The 19,752-nt window shown below is 47.9% G+C and overlaps 2 protein-coding genes across 7 annotated transcripts in view; both read left to right on the top strand.

The window, feature by feature from the left end:
* Positions 1 to 1,358: 1,358 nt before the first annotated feature.
* On the top strand, positions 1,359 to 15,984 carry LOC135815095 (hemicentin-1-like). Of its 6 annotated transcripts, none has more exons than XM_065328335.1 (5): positions 1,359 to 1,989; positions 7,106 to 7,873; positions 10,322 to 10,609; positions 13,871 to 14,179; positions 14,948 to 15,984. In XM_065328335.1, exons 1-5 carry the CDS (start codon positions 1,608 to 1,610, stop codon positions 15,505 to 15,507), a joined length of 2,307 nt encoding a protein of 768 aa, XP_065184407.1. In that variant the 5' UTR covers positions 1,359 to 1,607; the 3' UTR covers positions 15,508 to 15,984. The 6 variants fall into 6 exon arrangements, with proteins under 6 accessions (XP_065184407.1, XP_065184410.1, XP_065184409.1 ...); XM_065328338.1 differs by lacking the exon at positions 1,359 to 1,989 and adding an exon at positions 3,563 to 4,145; XM_065328337.1 differs by lacking the exon at positions 1,359 to 1,989 and adding an exon at positions 4,741 to 5,213.
* Positions 15,985 to 16,715: 731 nt separating this feature from the next.
* LOC135815093 (uncharacterized) overlaps positions 16,716 to 19,752 on the top strand; it is a 42,251-nt gene continuing 39,214 nt past the window's right edge. Inside the window, exons 1-3 of the mRNA XM_065328334.1 lie at positions 16,716 to 16,875; positions 16,983 to 17,084; positions 17,579 to 17,694. Coding sequence (XP_065184406.1) covers positions 16,839 to 16,875; positions 16,983 to 17,084; positions 17,579 to 17,694 — 255 coding nt within the window. The 5' untranslated portion in view covers positions 16,716 to 16,838. The remainder of the gene's footprint in view (positions 16,876 to 16,982; positions 17,085 to 17,578; positions 17,695 to 19,752) is intronic.

Below are 19,752 nucleotides of genomic sequence, written 5' to 3'. Positions count from 1 at the left end.
CCACCTGCTGATCAGCTGACGATTTGTTCCGAGCAGGCCGTTTTGATGTCAGCTCTCTTGGTCCAGTCGCCGAAGTATATACTGTCCTACTCGTCGCCTGCAGGAGAGGACGACTGCTCCGATGCGACTCCAATAACACCTGGCAATATTTCTTCTTGCGCAGCCATGCGCATGGGCTCCGACGAACAAGGATTATTGCCGGGAGGACGCCTGTCGCGGTTCGCTTCCAATAACACCTCGCATTATTTCTCCTTGCGCAGCAATGCGCAAAGTGTCGGACGAACGAGGACAACTGATCCCGAAAGGAAATACGATGCTGAAGACGATGAGCTACATGGCAAATGCGTGCAACCAAGAGTAGATAAACAAGAGTGTGCAACTCCGGATCTCTCCTGCACAATCTGCAGATACCCCGCGCCCACGGCGGAATTTTTTGTTTACGTCACCTTTTTTCAGAGAAACGCGGCTTTGCCGCAGAGCAGTGTGAGAGCACGTGCTGGGCACCGACCTTGTAGTGTAAAGCCCAGCCAAGTGCACGAGGGAAAACTCTCCAAAAGGCTCGCAGCGCGTGCGTCGTCGAAAAGATTACGTCAACAAAAAATTCCGCCGTGGGCCAATCCATCCGGAGTTGCACACTCTTGTTTATCTACTCTTGGTGCAACCAAGTGAAATGCCCGAAAAATCCTTGCCGATTTTACTCGAACTGTACGTGAGTTCAAAAAATTGCCGCATCATGACGTATGTGGGCTCAAACGAAAGCTGAGGGCCTCAGCTACATGCTGCGCCACACGAGAAGGCCCTGCGCAGCTTCCGTGCAGCTACAGATCGATCTATGCATGCGCCTTTCCTTGGTGCCACGCATGTACGCGATTCAGCGTTAGCACTTTTTGACAGGTCATGTCACGTGACTGAAGTGCCTACTACTAGCACTGCGTGCTTCTGTTGCGCGTGCCACTGGCCTGGCAGGTGATCTGCCCAACAACCCCTTCAACGGACTAAGTGTATACATCAATAGCCGTAACAACTTCCTGCTCATATTCTGAACCGCACGCGGTGCTTCAAGCTCGCCACCTTGCTCACCGACCAGGCCACAAGTGGCGGGCAACACTTGGGCGTACGGCCTCCAGTCGAATCAGGGATGGTCACCATCGTTGCACTGACGAAGCGCCGCGGCTGGACTCCCACACGCGTGGCACAGCACTGATAGCATTTCGAATGCGATCGACCCGAGAGCCTTCTGTTTTATGTGCCACTTCGTGAAGACTTCACGCCCGTAAAATATGCAGGTGCATATCCGTCACATAGTTTGAGCGGGTAGTATTCACACTGGCCACCTGCACACTGTCCCGTGCCCGTCGCTGAAATCCTCGGTAAGATCTGAGGGTGCATGGTGATACTGCCTTACTGGTGTCGTTGGTGCATGAGTGGTGGCCTGCGAGGTCGCAAGGTTAGGCGGATGACTAGTACTAGCACAGTTGTGCCTTAGCACTGTGGCGGGATAGACGTGGAAATAGGTGTGCGTTCATATCGACTTGGAAGGCCATAGAGCGGCCAATGCCTTGACCGTCGCCAGTGTGACCAGCAACTTGAGGCAGGTGCTGCGATCCATGGATCTTGAGAGGCGATGGACTGCTGCTAACGAATCGCCTGGTTTTTCCAGGCTAACAGCATGTGACGCTTCAAGCGACCTGCTGCAAGTAGGTGTGCACCCATTAGTAGCAGGAGCAGCAGCAACAACGGCAGTGTCTCTAGACCTTCGGAGGAAGTCACATAATTGCGCCTGTGTCCTGACGGAGACGACGTGCAGCCATGGCGGCCTTGGCACTGATTCGGCAGTATGCCAGGGTCACCACCATCATTACCATCATGGGCATCATGTGAGAAGCAGGTCCAACCAACAGAAGCCTATGGAGACTATCAATGTTCGCAGGGAAAGGTACAGCCATACCACGGTGGCAACCTTTCGTCGGCACACGTCTGATGTCAATGGTGAGACTTGGATAGATACACATCATGTAGGCATTGATCCTTGCTGCCCCAATGTTGTCGTGATGTTCATGTCTGGGAGATTATTGTCTTGACGGTATTGCGTTTCGGTAATGAGTGGTCATTCCTGTGGGCAAACCTCACAATATCCCTGCCATTGGAATCGAAAATGAATAGAGAAAGGTATCGATCAAGTTTATGCAGCTATGCTGCATGGAGTGGTTACGTCTTCGGCGGCACCGAAAGAGGTGGACAGTGGGTTCGTTTGGGACGGTGTGCAAGTAGTGAGGAAGTAAGTTTAGTTGTCTATGACTAGGACTGCCGTCCAGTAATGCAGTATGGTTACATGCACGCACCACACTGTCAGCGGGTGCGAGGGGAAACCGATCATGTACGGCAGCCGCTTGACCATTTCCTTCGCTCCCTCCTGTTCGTACCGGTCCAGGAGCAAGGTCAGTGCGAAATGGATACGAGCTATACGATAATACCGCTTTGGCTCAATCACTCCTACGACCGTTCTGGCACCACGAAGTACATAACAATGTCCTCTACTGCCCCTGTACTGTAGGTGCTGTCTGCTGGTGTTGGTCGCAGCACGACGCACGTTTGCCTGAACTGGCTGAAGTGAAGCCCGAAGGAGCTGACCAGACATGCTGCGGGACATTTTCCTTGTCCAACGGTCAGCAACCTGTCCCGCACCGGACAGGTTGCTGACTGAGCTGCCGAGGCAGACGCGTGGCGCATGGCACAGCACTGGACAGTCCAGTTCCTTCAGTTGGCACGCTGTCTTCATGCCACCCGCATTGACAGACAGCGGCAAGGCTTTACTCTCCCAGAACTGAAGATAATAATAATAATTATTATTATTAGCAAGGGTTGCGCTTCCCCAGACGTCTAAAACAGCAGCACAGGACAGGTATGGGACACTTGGCAACAACATGACTCTTATGACGTTGTGATGTGGCCACATTGCTAGTACGTGCACAACTACTACGTCGATTTGTTGGGGGTTGATCCAAGGTTTGAACCAGAGAGCACATTCTGCATGCACGCGATCAATGGCATGCACTACGCCGGTCCTCATTCCCCTAGATCGACAACCTAGCCCGAGTGATTTGGGGCGGAGCCACAGTGAGGGCTGTTTGTGCAGCGCTTTCCGACACTGTACATCCGTAATCACCTTCATTCTATGTATTTGTATCAGTCTGGACCCGACTGCTGCTGTAGCTTGGGCGCTGGCTTTCCGGAGCGCTGGCAGATCACCATGAAGGCATGATCACATGCAGGGCTGTTTTCAGTGAACGCGCAGAAAATGTACGGGGTTCACGCGCTGACAAACTAATTCTTCCTTGCCACCGAGACATGAGACACATGCACGCGTCCACTTCTCGAATGGGTACTCCCTCTAGTCTGGGCGCCTAAAACCAAAGGTTCCGACAATGCGTGGCATCTCGTGCATCTTATCGTAAAGCATACACACAATGACCACAAACACCAGCGCCAACTCTTACTGCGTCGCTGCTTGCTTTGTCTACACGACAGTATGACTGAGAAAAGGCCCTCCGTACCTCGCGTCGATTTCATATTCCCTTATTTCCTTGTGAGTTGCAGCAACTCCAGTCTTTCAAATGGCCTTGTTGTTTGTAGCATTATGATGGCCAACTGCAGAGTGTTCCTCTGCGCGACCCGTGCACTGACGGTGAGCGGTATCCATGGGATTGCTATCCGACCAACTCAGCTAACGACATGTTACTTCAAGTTCAACTTCTGAAACTAACTTCGTAGAAGAGTTCGCCCAAGAGAGTGGGGCCCTAGTAGTAGTAGTGCCAGAGCCAGAGGCCGATCGAGGCTTGTACTTGGTAGACACATTGGCCGTCTGTGTGTGTCAGCGTGCGAGGGTTCGACTTCGAAGGAATTCACTCCTCGCCCCCACAAACGATACCCCGAGAGCGCAGCGCCGCCAAGGCTGCATCTAAGCTCAAACCGGGGGCGAATGAGTGGTAGCGGTACTCGTGTGATAGACTGCTGGTCAGATCTGCTACCGATGCGATAATCTAAACCAGTTCCGGCAAGTCAGACGCTGATGTCGGAGCGAAGAAGGTTAATCTGGAAGGACGTTGGACAACGGAGACTGACTTATGGTGCCTGCTCAGCAAGTGGTAAGGCTAAAATTTAATAATACAGGACTGTAGCGTGGACCTACCCAGGCCAGTGCAATCATGTATCTGATCTCAGCACTAGCACGGTCTGTAGTTGATCTAAAAAAAGAAGCCAGCGACATCCTGCTCTGGTAGTGCAGTGGTAATACCAGCCATAACAAATGGCAGGGCTGGCTAGCTGGCGATGATGTCGCTGTGTTGCGGTCCACAAGTACTACTACTGTACTAGCACTACGGAAAATTGCCGAAAGTTCGGACATGTTTGTGTAAAGGCGAACCTGCTGAAAGAAGTGCGGTGAGAGTACTTTTGAACCGCAGAGACAAAACTATGTGACTGGGACAGTCTATACTAGTCTATAGTGGGAGGTTTGTTCAGGTGAACAACATGATTGTCAGTGTACGTCGTTGGGGCGTAGTAAAATGGATTAGCGATTCGCCTGCGCTAAACTGTGAGAAGATTGCTTCGCCACTTCGTAGTCTGAGTCTCGATCTCGTCGACGTCGTGGATCTCTGGCTGATGAGTCTTTCACCTCAGCTCAGTCCTCACTGCCGCAGCCTGATCTTCCTGTGGGTCCCTGACATACACGACTGTATTATCAGAGCCACGTACATCATGCCGTCGCGTCTATCATAATCGATAATGACAATCAGCTTCCATACCAGGAATCTGAATGTCAACTGAGATGACAGTGATACTGGAGCACTGCACATCAGCGTAGATCTCCGTGTCTCACAGTCTGTGTTCCTCTTTCCCTGATAAACCCCTCGAACGAAACATGATCGATCAGTTGCCACAAAACTGTGACTCGCGTGGACATGAAATCTTTGATTTGTGCTCTAGATTGAACGATTCACTTGATGAAGCTGGGCCGTAACCAAGCCTGTGACCAACGCTCGCATTCGGAGCGAGCGAGCGATTAGTTCAATAGTTGCTACAAAAGGCCCGAAGAAATAGGACTGAACATGGAATCTAAAGCTTGCTAGCTGGGGTGATGTATGAAAAACGCGACTGCGTTTCAGTGCCAGTCGGAGGCCGAGGCTCGTGCCTGCTCTTGACCAGAAAATCAGGTGAGTTGCCAGAATCGATGCGCTGTAACGTTTTCTTCCATGTCAGGGCATCATGAGCTGGGAAGAATTTAGGAAGGAAAAACTAACTTACTTGTGCTGCGTAGTGGCGTGCTCTTTGCAGGTGGTGATCGATGCATATCGGTCTGGTCCCAGCGTGCTGCTGCTTCATGGCTTGGTGTGTACAGACAATAAAATAATAGTACATGTACTATAAATCAGAAATCGTCATTAAAATTTTGTTTGTTTGCTGGTCATGCATGTCACGATCGATCGAGATAAGGCACAGCGGCACAACAAGTGCCTTGCTCGATTTTCGGCTGCATGTTATCATGGTTATCCTCGGCGTTGGTGTCCGTTTGGAAAGACTGTGATTTGATCCTAACTTTAATTTTAAACTCCCGGAGCACGCGCCCTGATGGTCCTAAATAATTAATTGACCTGTTGTTTCGGCACAAGCTCCTAGAACCTTTTGTCTGGTTGAACACTTGAGAGCACAATGATAGGCTGGACATATTTTTGTGCTTTACTATCTCGAACGTGTACTCGCCGGTATCGTCTTCGCGCTATCCGACTGTTGATTACTCCCGGAAAACTCTATCAAGCGCGGACTTTACGAGGACTTGAACAAAGTTGAAGGCTAACGAATCTTGTCGCTACGTCAGTTTTCGTGCTCATTCTCATGTACCGGAGGCTTAGCACGGTAGGCTTGTAGCTGCAGTGCACTAGCGCTCAATGAGTGATCTGTGCGCTTGGCCGAAATGGAATCAAACCACCCCAGCTTGGATGTGGGTTGTGTCGCTCCACGTCATGTCGTGCAATCATTGAATAGAGAAGGAACGCGGCGGTGGCTTATCTGAGCACTGAAGGCGGAAAATAGGTGACAGCACCATCCACTTGGCTAGCCAAGGCACTTGCGCAAACTAACTTACTTTCACGAAGTAACGTTCGACACGTAATCACTGTCTGAGCGGCAGTCTTTACCTGGTACGTGAAATAAAACAGTGTTCTGTGTATGTTTGCTTTGGAGACGGACAAAACAGTGGATGCGCAGGTCTGTTGTGTGCTGTCGTTGTCGGGTTCTTCTGGCATACTCACCTGCTCACGCCACACAGCAATAGCCAAGTATTCAATTGTACATGACTAGCTAGTACAGGACTCAGTAGTCATAGTGTTTTGGGTGCCACTATTAGACTAACTTGATCTAGTAGTAGTGGCACAGACTCAGGACTATTAGTATTATCATAGCACTGGCTTAGCAAGGAGGCTAGGCTGGGTAGGTGAGTAAGAGCAGGAACCAGGAAAATAGTGGCAAGAATGCTTCCACTGAGTTCTGTAGAAAGATAAAGCTATCAGGTATAACTGAGAAAATAGTACAGTAGTGTGTCGTGTGTAGCAACTGCAGACAGTGGAGCACTGAGTTCAGGGTGTGCATGTGATCAAGCTGCAGTGTCTGGCACCTCTCTGTCCCTTCGTTAGAGTTTGTGATGGTGATACAACGACTCTGTTACTCTCCTGACCCAATGCTGACTATAAGTATGGCTGTGTACAGTGTAGTCTCTCAAGCCTTGCCCTGGCCTGGGTCACAGTACTACTGGTCTGATGCATGAGCTGGTTAGCTCCATGTGCCCATTTCTGTGGGTTAGCTGCTGCTGCTGTAGTACTACTACTACTACTACTACTACTACTACTACTAGTGCTAGTAGTAGTAGACTCTACACGCTATAGAATGCAGAGTGCAGGTGGGTTCCAAGTGTAGAGTAGAATATTATACAGTATTACCAGCCTGACTTGGTCTTGTTTCTAGGGATGAAATAAATCATTATGCTATTTTTCACTTATCCCGAACAGTTTCAACAGTGCGCAACCATTGATTTGTTTCTTTGTCCCTGCAGATTCTGAAACAGTCTGTGCGTTGTCTCAGCATAATCCTCCGGCTACAATGACTAATGCTGGTAGCAATCCTCAGGTGACGACCTCCAGCCATGGTCACACCACCCCAAGCAGTTCCACAGCAGTATCAAGCACAGCAGATAGCAGTAGCTTGCACACACTAGCTGGTCCCGCACTGAGTGGCAGTGTAGTGCGGGATAGTGCCGAGAGATTGTCACCGGTACTGCATCATCAACAACAACATCAGCACAATGCAAGTAGAGGTGGTGGTGGTCATTATCACCAGCATCAACATCGTCTTGCTGGCACTATCTCCTTCATACCGCAGAATCGTGGACAACATATCTCAGAGCCACTGGACACGGCGACGTTTGCCAACTATGAGTCCGGCTTTGTGATTGGTAGCAATGGATCATCAGGTAGTAGTAGTAGTAGTAATCTCCATGTTACACTGCAGCCACCAGATCAGCAGTGTGTCCACAGTGGTTCCAGTGTTGTACTACAAGCTGAAGTTCAGGACAGACTGAAACGTACAGTGTACTACCAATGGTATCGAGGCAGACAGCCGCTGGCCAATCAAGCAAACAACATCATGATTCTACATGATGTGCAGCCTGGTCAAGCGGGAAAGTACCGTTGCAAAGCGTACACCAAACAACAACTACTGAGAACTCACTGTAGTACTCCCACAGCTGCTGCTGACGACAACCGAGCCGAAGCAATTCTGACGTCACCGACTGAAGTCAGGGTCATACAGCCAGCCAGAATGGGTGAGTCTGGAGATTTGTCTCTACGTTGTCTAGTCAGTCACTGTAAATTCTTCTTTTCAACATCTAAAATTCGTCAAAATACTTGCTCCTGCGCCTCGCCTTTGCCTCGTTCAGCTGAATCCTCCCCCCCCCCCCCATGCACACACACAAACACACACACACACACATGTTCCCTCTCCCCAGCCCCGCCGTGAAATCCTGTCTGTACGCGCCAGTGTGCCGGCCAGTGGTGAATATGGCGACTCTCTCACACGTAGCAAGCGCTGCCGGTGTACGCAAACGGTACCGGTGTCTGGGCAGTCATGCTGACATGCACAGCGTAGAGCAAACCTTGCTGTATAGCCGGGGTTCCTGTATGGGGTTCCCTTTCATGCCAGGCGACCGTGAGTGTTTGAGAAAGGTACACTGCGCGCGTCTTGTTGGTACCCACCGCATGCGTTCCTTATTTTCTTCTCTATGTGTTCAGGCTGACAGCCATTCATTTCTAGATGAACTCATTATCCAGAATGTCACAGTTCAGTCTGTGGATATGACCTGGGGTCATGACGACTCATACTGTAGTGATTGACGAGTCAGGAAATTACGCAAAAGCAATATCCTTGTATCATTATTATTGCACGTGTGATGCAAAGACCGACATAGAGCAACAGGAAATTGAAACATGCACATCGAATGAGGCTGCATAATTGTCTAATCACTAGCATTAACTTCATGATTCGATTGACACCAAGAAAATGTCGTGCTATAACTGTTGGTAATTTGTGCAGGTAGTGGCTAGAGATTGTTTTATACGGATCTGCGTGTAGTGTGCATGCTACCTCTGTATAATGGTATAGCGACTTGGTGCTGGGCTGCATCATGCATGGCAGCATTTCAATGGTTTGCTACGATCAAAGCCTGGATACAAAGTACATACGCTAGTACTGAAAGGAGGCTATACATGTATTCTTAAAGAGGATAGAGGAAGGCTGGCAAGAAAGTGCAATCAGGTGTACACGCTGTGTTTTTTGTGCCTTGTCTGGTAACACGCATGATAGCAATAGACGGTGTATGTGTAGTCTCCACTCGCAATGGGTTTCTGCAGAATGGAACATCCCAGTGCTCCTACCAACACAGCATGCACATACACATGGACACACGCGTGTGCGCGCACACACATACACACACACAGTCCGATCAATGATCCTGATTTTGCCACAACAAATAGGGATTTGGCGGCCTGCACAAGAAATGTTTTAAATGGCTCTCCTGGGAAAGCCGGAACTGGGACTGCTGGTATTCAGGTTCATGGCTAGAATTTTGTATAGCGGTTCACCTGCAGTAGCGTGCCTATTCATGGGAGTGAGTGAGTGAGTGTGTGATTGAGTGAGTGTGCGTGCATGTGTGTTTGTGTGTGTGTGTGTGTGTGTGTGTGTGTGTGTGTGTGTGTGTGTGTGTGTGTGTGTGTGTGTGTGTGTGTGCATGTGTGTGTGTGTGTGTGTGTGTGTGTGTGTGTGTGTGTGTGTGTGTGTGTGTGTGTGTGTGTGTGTGTGTGTGTGTGTGTGGCTCTCACTCTGCACTTGGGGCAGGCAGGGTTTATAGTGCATGTAGCTCTCCTTGTCAGTAATACTAATACTAATCGTATTATTCTGCTGCAATTCATGGCTCCTTTGCTGCAAAAGAAGCCCTTATGGAATTGAAGGAATGATTTGATAGGAGCATGTGATGTCAGTGCAGTGTTTGCTACCCAACTTCTGCATCCAGGCCATGTTGCCATAAGAATAGCATGGAACACAACCTACATGTTTATTGTGTGTGAATGTATGACCGTGGCATCCATTGATTGTTATCGAAAGCAGGCTACACTCACCTGTAAGCACATGCTTTGGCTGCTGCTGGAAGGGCAACAGAGTATCTCACTAATCTCACTAATCTCACTAATCTCCTGGTTTGGGATAGTTTTGATGTGGAGGAGCGGCCTTAGCCAGCTCTTGAGACCAGTACCAACAACTTAAACATTCCGCGGCTTAGGTATTCTTGCCTTATGCATGTAAGAGTATCATCTTGGTATGGGCCCAGGCACTGTGCTGGGTACCTCTAAGCAAACCAACCCACCAATCAATCCAGCTGAAGGGAGAGAGAGAGAGCATTGCTAAAACTGTTCTAACTACATAGTCCTAATAGGACTACAATGTGCCATCCCTCGTAGGATCAAGTGTTCTAGAGGATTTTCCTCTTCTGACTTTCCGGCTATGTCTGGAGCATTGTGGAATTTGCCCGTGGCTATTGCCATGTTGATAGCCTTGGACAAATCCAATGGTAACCTTGAATTTGCTCTGTTTCTTCGCTTGCCTATCTCAAAGCCACATGTTGAGTAGTGTGGCCATTTGATATGATTGATGGAACGAATATCCATTTCCTGAAACCATGTGATGTATCCATCTTCCGCACTCGTTTTTGTTTCTCCAGAAGCTCCACGAATTCGAGTTCAGCCACAGTCCGTGATCGCGAGACGTGGTGACGGTGTTCAGCTTAGCTGCATCGCTGAAGGACACCCCACGCCATCCTATCTGTGGTACATGAGCGGTGCACCACTGCCAAAGCACACAGAGTCAGCACTCTGCATTGACGCTTGCACAGAGGAACATGCTGGCATCTACACTTGCGAAATACGCAATTCTAGCGGGCACAGGATCAGCCGCAAAGCAGAGGTACGCGTTTACTACCCGCCCATCACCGGCGGAGGAAATACCCAAGGTGAGCTCGCAGTTTCATGGTAATCATTCCATCAACATAATCATGATTATATTCTTGTAGTCTGGCACAGATAGAAACCATGGGTTATGTGTTGTGTATCCTGTTGGGAATGGGGTATCTGAGTTTTGCCCTGCTGGTGGGACAGTTGGAAGCACTTGAATCAAGCTCACCAAATGGCTGGAAGTACTATGTTAGTTCCAAGTGGCACACACATTGTCTTTAGATTTGCATTTTCAATACATTGTGCAGCACACACACCTGACCCATAATGTACATGTTGCAGTTTGCATGTAACCAGTATTATTAGTCTGTAGTGCACTAGTGCACTAGTGGTAGGGGGATGTACTTGAAGTGCATGTAAGTGTAGTGGTGATCCATTTCATCATTCTTGTTTCCCATTGGCACGCAAGATAGTTGCCCCCCAAGAGCACTACATGTCCCACGGCATTATCAACTAAGTATTGTTGCTGAAATCTGAAATCGGCACCTGCAGCTTTTCCGGGTTGGCTGTGTCCTGTTTAGGACTATCAAGACAATGTCAGAAGCGGCCACTGTGAGATAATGGGGTGGGGATGAGTTCCAGGTGTGGCCAGATTCTTGTGGGCGGCCAGCTTGAAGGTTTGAGTGCATGGCAGGCGATCCCGGGACCGGGGTGTTGTATGCGCAAGGGTATTGGGTGAGTGTTGACCACCCTGTGACATGTCCCGCAGCAGCAGCCGTTTATCCAGATTGGCAGTGACCCTGACAAGACTTAGTACAAGTGGTTGCCGCATATCTCCATTTGCTGCTGTGACTCTCTCTCTCTCTCTCTCTCTCTCTCTCTTCCCTCCTCTGGAACAGGAAGGCTGTAGATCAGGGAGCACTATTTTGTTAGGATTCCCTATTGCAGTGGAGAGTCTCTACTGCAAACCGTAGTCTTCGACAACAGGATGGGGAGTGTGGGGTAAACAGTCGTGGAATGTTGCCAGTCAGCAAAATGTATTTGCCTGTACAAGTCTGGTACAAGTTTGGAGGGTGCCATTTCCCGTAGTAGTAGCTGGCTTTCTTCCTACTCAGAACAAAGGGGAACTTACTTTGGTGTGGCTCAGTCTAGTGTGGAATGTAGTTGAGCCAGGGACACATGTACTCGTATTCTTTCACAGTGCCGGGGAGATGAAGTGCATAGACAGATGCTAAGCAATCATCATGGGCACTTTTGCATCTTGAGAATGGTATGTGTAGTGGGTAGCATGCAGCGTCTGGCCTGTGTGCTTATCAGCTGTAGCCGCTTGAATGCTGTGGCTTTTGCAAGTAATCATTGGGTGTGGGATAGATACACAGCTCCTGTGCAATGATCAAGCTGGTGGTCTGGCCACTTTGCAGGCAGTTGATAGTAACAACTCCCACTTACTGCATCTTGAGAGGCTGTCATGTCACTTCGGCCAAGAAGGCAGGGCACGTGACCATGCCGGAAATACCTTTTTTCTAGATGCCCCCCTTTTGAGCTGAGCTAAAAATGGCCACTTGCCCTAATCAACTTTGTGGCACGGTATTGTTGACAGTGTTTAGCGTTACTTCCCTCTCCCTCTCTTTGCCTCCCAAGTGTTTTGGCGTGCTGCTTGAAAGATAGCCCAGCCACCCTGCTTGACTCTGGCATTATCTAGGCAACAACATTTGCCAGGGCCAGGGCCAGGGTCAGGGCCAGGGTGGGGGTGTTATGCACGTTGTGTACACTGTACACCCATCCATCCATGGTGTTCATCTCTGCCTGAAAGACAGGGCACGTCATGGTTTAGCGGTTTGGCATGGATCCCGGGCCAGGATCTCGGGGCTCAACATGACTGTCTTCACTTTTCATTGTGGTCATTGTTTATCTCGCAACTTGGGCAGTGAGGAAAGGATTCAATGGCACCATACTCCAAGTCTTGATAGTCTTCATCAGTTTCTGTCTCAGCATGATGCCAGAAAAGAGAACAGGGAATCACAGAGGCCTCCCTGCTGTGCCGGGCACTGCATACAGAGTAAACAAGTACTGGTGTGTCTGGGCGGCGCTGACAACAATGTGCACAGACTCAGTGGTACATGGCATCCTGAACTGCTCCACATCTAGTTAGACTGCCTGTGAAGAGGGCTGCAGTAAACAGTATCATCCTCTGTTTGGGGCACACGTTACCTCCTACTGAGAGGCACCCTTTTTTTCCGCCCAAGGCCTTGGTAGAATCAATGATGATGACTTTCTACTGGCTTTCTGCCTAAGACTTTGAATTGGAATGGAGTTGCATGTTCAGGAACATGGTACCCAGGGGAAAAAGCAAGACACCAAAACCTGTGCTTCCTGTTCATGTTGCCAAGTGGTCATTCAAACCAAATCCAATCAAAGCGCATGTACTTGGAAACATAATTATGATTAAATCACTGATGTCATCCGAGAGGCGAGAGACACACACAGGCTCCAAGCACAACATGTCCTGTACTGTCTTTCCTAGTACATGCCTATTGTACAAGTAGGAAGTTTGAGGTTACAGGTGTGTACAGGTACAGATTGATACAAACATTTAATTGACATAATAATGGAATGAGGAAAAGGAAAAAGGAAAAAAAAGCCTGGAGAAAACTGCACCGTGCCACTATCTGGATCAGTCTAAAGAGCTGGGGGCTTTAGCTGTAGGCCAGTGATCTATCTATATGGATAATCTATGGTGTAGTTGTTATCACAGCAGAGACCATTCAAAAAGCTTATTACATGTTGCTTTTTGTCCTTCTCTTTTTTTAACAAGTTGCTTTCTAAAATAATTACGTCATAATATGCTACAGGCGCATTGAATGGTCTCTGATGCACATTTGTATCGATTTTATTTATTTATTTTCTAACCTAAAGCCTATGCACACGTGCACCTGCCACTACTAAGCAGAATGATCCAGAGTACGTGCAGTGCTGTTTGTGGTATCCATGCCTCGATATGATACCTGAGAGCCATATTGGGATGCCCCCCCCCCCCCGCTTCAATTTTGTAGATACAGTACACAGTATTTTGCAGGATCGAAGCGGCTCTGATGACAGCACATGTACATGTATATCAAATCAAAATGTCACATTCCGAATGGTGTTTGCACTGAAAAGAATGTTCCGGCGAGAGCACAAGAGTTATGTGCTCTCGTTGTTTGGGGCATAGTTTAGCCCGTCACAGGGTGGATTTCTGGCCTATGTTAAGAGAGCTAGAACTGCAGCCTGGTACGTATGGCAAGTCCTTACTTTGATTTGTCTTTGGTGTCTATGCACAGCATACTGCTCCAACCCCGTGATCATGTCTCATCCGTCTTCAGTTGAGCTACGTACAAGCCAGCAGCCCATAGAGCTGGAGTGTTTGGCAACTGGTGCACAGCCACTGTATTACCAGTGGTATCGCAATGATAGACCGTTACCATCGGCAACATCATCACTGTTGACACTGCGCTCAGAATGTGACGGTGAAGACGCAGCAGCAGCAGCGGCGTTGGCAACAGAAGACCACCGTCTAGCTGGAGTCTACATGTGTTCTGTCAGCAATCATTTTGGTTCTCAGTCATCCCATCCGGCTACCGTTCACCCTGGTAAGCATCCACAGCTGCCAAGTGATGTACTGGATGAGTAGAGACGTGCTCATACCAACCTGCTACTTGGGCATTACTAGTACGCATGACTGTTTGTATCCTGGCATGATGCTGTTGGCGTGGATAGCTACAGTCGGACACTTTGAAGCACTTTCAAACACCCGTTCCAGTGGTAGAATAGTTGACGCGGTGGCACATGTGTAAATACTTGCACGATTATCACAGTTGTGGTCGGTGAAACACGGGCCAATGTATGCTTTCAGCGCCACGGACTAGTCGACTGGTGTTGAACTTGATAACTACTTCAGTACTAACTACATGTGGTACCTCGTGTACGGATGCGAGCTCGCGTGGCCTTCGGTGCTGCAAGCGTGCAGCGATCCAGATTCCACTTGTCACTGTGCTAGCCGTACACCACAACCGTAGATGAAAACAGTCTAATTTGTCTCTCAGTGTGATTTTCTTTCTGTTTTTAATAATGTTGAACTTGGGAAAGATGACCCCTGTATGTGTGCACACATCCGTCCGCCAAGCAGTGTGTTGTCAGTATGGGAGGCTGACATCACAGTAGAAGATTGTAGGATAGCTTCAGTAAATTTGTGTCACCGTTCCTTCATCATACCAATAGTGTTTCCAGGGTGAGTGCATATAATACTGTATGGCCAGTTGGCCACACACCCTAGAAAGTGTCTATGTGCGTTGTATGCAAGACACGTGTGTTGACTATTTTTTCTTTGCCTTTTCTCTTCTGAATGGTTGTGCGGACAGGGGATCCAGTCAGTGGAAACAGCAGCTCTCCCTCACCTGGAAATAGTCCAAATCGGATCAGAGTCGAATCTGATGAGGAAAACTCGAGCAGATACGAAGCAGTAAATCCCAGCAGCGGCCGTCATGCCACAAGACCACTCACCCTTCCTATGCTCAGTGACAGCAATTCTGATGAAAGGTTGTCTGCAGAGACGCAAAGACAAACGGTTGCTGACCATGTCCCAACCACCATCCCCATGCCATTGATCCTACAGCACCCACCATTAAAACTTTGCCTGACAGCTGGTAGTAGATTACAGCTACACTGTAAAGCAGCTGAATCAACAGGTCATGGAGAAACAGCAGCAGCAGCAGCACCAGCAGCAGCAGCAGTGTACCAGTGGTATCGTGTGACTCCATCAGAGTTGGAAACGCATACCCTGGACAACTGCACTGCGGAACACTTGGAAATGACAGTGAGCAGTCACGCAGGTCATAGTGGAATGTATTATTGCCGGGTCACTGTGGGACAACAGAAAGCATACAGTCAGCCATGCTCTGTACTTGTCACCGACGACTAAGCGAGATCTAAATTCCCTGTCAACAAATATTTCCGTGAAACTGGAGCCGAGAATGTCAGACTAAACTCACGCGCAGGTCATATAGCTCGCCATATCCGTCCTCATGATGATAGAGCTTATTTGCAGATAATCTTAGCTGTCTCAGTGCTGTCGTACCCCCCCCCCCCCCCTAATTGTACACATAATCTGCTGGTCCTTGTGAACCTTGGCATATGAAAAGCGCAAGCCGGTGTTTGTATTCCAAACAGCTACATCACGTGCTCATCTTGATGCTTGCCAGTAGTAGACTGCGATTTCTCTTGATGCTGAATAATTCTATTTATTTTCCTTTTCTTGAAACTGGTGCACAGTTCTGAGCGGATTGAACATTCTAATTCACCAAGCTGATTTTCACCTCCACAGCCAAATTACATGTACCTTGATTTTTCTTTTTTCTTTCTTTCGAATTCAGCGCTGAATCTGGTCACGGTACGTTGATCATAGTCTTTCCTAGTGGCACGGGCATGTCAAACTCTTCATGCACCGAGTGTGACAACTGAAAACAAAATTAATTGTTGTGATAACGCCTTTGGGAAAGGGCCACCAGCCCATGAATGACACACATCCCAACAACATCTACTTCAGTAGTAAAGTTTAAAGTTCCTGGCTTCTGAAGGGTGCTCCTAATTTTTTTGATTTTACCTGATCACATGCACTACTAGTTCTTCTGGAGGTACTCAGTAGCCTAGCCTTGCAGCTTGTGTTGTATTAGAATCAGTACTACTGTCAGATGATTTTCAACGGTAGTATCAAGTGTGACGGGAATGTGAACCAGATAAGACTCTTGGTAGTATCATAGAGTAGATATAGATATTGTAGTGTAGTATCACTTTAATACATACCAGCAGTACTTTCCAAGGAAGGAGGTCGTATTACTATTAGGGAGTTGTATGCCGTCTCCCAATGCCCAGTAGAGAATACACTATTGCAGTACGACGACTCCAATCATAGGGATTATAATTATTGCTCCGGCGCCGCCGGCCTGATGTTCCTTCACGCAAGTGCACAAAAGAATTGCATTTTATCGCCGCCATAATTATTGTTTCTTATGTAAACTCGGTCGTGTTGTCTTGACAACAATGGCCACATGATTTTCTTTACTTTTTTTGTGCGACACTGCATGCATTAAATTTTATTCGCACAGCAGAAAAAAATTAGTACAGTAGTTACGTGATCACATCCCATACCGTATTGCATGCATTGTAATCTGGTAATTGTTTTGAAGAAGAAAGTTGATCACTCCAAGTGAGAAATTCTCTTGCTGTTGGGTATGGAGAGGTGACAGTAGCGTAATGGCATCTGCAGCAGTGCGACGTGTAGCTCTTCGGGGTAACTGAACTTGTCGCTGTTAGTGTCTTACCTCCAAACACGTCGGTGAATCTGGGTGTGCATGTGTTTGCACGGTGTGCGGTGTGTTTCGTACCTGTTATGCTCAGCGAGGCCTGCCTACCTTCGGCCCAGGCAATTTTCAGTTGCCCGACAGCTTCGAGTGCCACAGGTTTCTGCAGCGCTGTCTCATGCGTATGAGTTGAATCAAAGTACGAAGTCGAGTAGTCCTTGTTTGCTGAATTTATTTCTTATTTCAATTGAAATCTCCTCGTGTAGGCACCATGCATTCGTACGCTAACACGAGATTTCACTTGCATGTTTTCACCTGAAGTTTAATATGAGAATGTCAATATTAATCTGAGTGGAAAAGGACGCACAGTGCTCCTGACTACAACCATACCCCGGCTGGCAGAGTCCCGGTCTTGCGACCATTTGAACCGTATGGGGAAAAAGCCCCGGTTCGGACATTCGAGCATGATGAAGCATTAGTAATGTGCGTGTGTGGGTGTCTGTGTTTGTGTGTTAGAATGTGTATGTAGCAGGATCGCACTGGACAGGCTAGGCATGTGTGTGAGTGTACAGCGTGCCCACCGAACGGACACTGGTTGTGTTGTAGTGGCAAAGACGACTACATCCCGTGTTCTGTTACCTTGTGTCATTGGATCCCAATATATTTGTAACGTGCTGTGCTTGTGACTTGCAGGTGAAGGAATTGGTCGAACTCTTTTTGACAAAGTCGTGCACAAAAACGAAGACACTCCATCATCATGGGATGCTCTCTTTCCATACATGTTGACTGTGTTCCAAATACAGAAGAAGGTGGGTCATTTCGTTTCCATGACATTGGTAGTTTGCTTTTGAGTATTGGACTAAAAATCTTTTAGGAACTAATGACCTTCGCTGCTAGCAGCGGCCAACCTGTTACTGTTGATCACGTTGCCGGGCAATTGTGCGTACACAAACATGCACCATAAGCAGCGACTACATGCTGAACACGACCAGCGATCACCTTTTCCTGTCCCTGTACACGTACTAGCGCATTGCTCTGGCAGTTTGTATCTCTATTTATTCCCGTAGCTTTGCAGAAGACGTTACTTCAGTAACGTCTGGCGCTAGCCAGGGTCAACACAGCTTTAATTTGGTATTTGTGTGTTTGTTTGTTTGTGTCACGCCTGGTGCTATCCGTATCTGACGGCAAAAAAGCATAGGATGTTATAAATTTTTCAATTCTCCTATTTTTTTTTCAGGCATATCCTGGGATTTGAACCCGCACTATCGCCCTACATGCATTCCCCCATACACTTCGCATTCATACCCACTCTTCCAAGTTGCTTCACATTATTACCTTGCGTTTGAAAGCCCTATTTGAATATTGCGGGCAGCTGTATGTGGCCAGCTGTGTTTGATGGTACGGTACGGTACGGGAGACGGTGTCATATTACCCTCGATCGTACCTGTCCCGTACCTATCCCCTACCGTACCCTGCCATCAAAGACGGCTGGCCACAATGCATATTCAAATAGGGCTTTCAAATGCAAGATCACAATGTGAAACAACTTGGAAGAATTAGTATGTATGCGAAGTGTATCGGGGGATGCATGCAGGGCGTGCGATAGTGCGGGACTGCGGGTTCGAATCCCAGGTTATGTCTAAAAAAAAAGGAATTTTTTAAAGAATTTATAACATCCCTATGCTTATTTTTGTCTAGGTCATCAAGGCAAAAAAGCATAGCGTAGGGCCCTGAGCTTCCAAGCTCTCTCGTTTATAATATTACTGTAAATCAACTAATTTTCGCTGGCGATTTAATTTCGCTGATTTCGCCGCTGAGTACCAACCGGCCAAAGTAAATCGCAGGCGAAAATTTGTCATAGAGGCAAATGATGCATTATTGAGCCATGGATGTATGTGAGGGCAACAAATACCAATCGATTTCTTTTTTGAAAACCCCAATCGGCCAAAGTAAAATGACGGCCAAAAGTTTCATTTCGAGATCGGCCAAAGTTTCTCACCGGCCAAAATTTGTTGATTTACAGTACAGTCGTCCCTCTCTAATCCGGCACTTTATAATCCAGCACCCTCTATAAACCAGCACAATTTTCAGTAGCCAAATGTCCTCTTCATGCACATTGCAGCAGTAGATCAGATTTGTTAATCCAGCACCCTCCCTAATCCAGCAGATTTCCGTGGCACAAATGGTGCCGGATTATAGAGGGACCACTGTATTACATTGTTCATAAGTTTGAGGGAGTTGACGTACTATTAATTACAGTTCTGATTTATTTGGCAACTTGGCTCCACTCAGGTATGCACTGCTTTTTTTTACACTAAATCCAGTACAGGACAATGGTCACCAAGACCGAAACGTTAGATGTCTACTGGATTTTGTGTGAAATGAAGTGTATACTTGTGTGCAGGCAAGTTGCCTGCAATAATTCAAGTTCAATGAAGCTGCGCAAGGCGTCGTTTAGAATTCTCACTACAGTTCTATCCAGTGGCCCACTTTCTGTCCTTGGGCTGAGTCAAGCAGCCATAGACTCCTTGCAGCTATGCAACCCAGTTTCACTGGCGAGAGCTGTGATGCGAATACTGGTACAAGTACCGGTACATGTACTGGTACAGGTGGAAACTTGACACGTGTGATTTGAACCGTGATTTTCCAGGAAAGCACTTCTAAGGCCACACCAAGTTTTTTCATTGTTTCTCGTCACCGCGCGCGTACCTTTCTTGAGGATTGGACCAAAAAAAAATCTCGCGTCCCGGTAAACACGCATAAAAAGGCGTTGTAAAAGTACGCGCGGCGTCAAATCTGGAGTGCAGTGCTAGTGCACGAACCGAAGGACGACTTTTGCACCGTGTATGTACGCATACCGGTAGTTC

The sequence above is a fragment of the Sycon ciliatum genome, chromosome 4, assembly GCF_964019385.1.
Source record: "Sycon ciliatum chromosome 4, ocSycCili1.1, whole genome shotgun sequence".
Classification (NCBI taxonomy): domain Eukaryota; kingdom Metazoa; phylum Porifera; class Calcarea; order Leucosolenida; family Sycettidae; genus Sycon; species Sycon ciliatum.
This window is presented reverse-complemented; position numbering and strand designations above follow the sequence as displayed.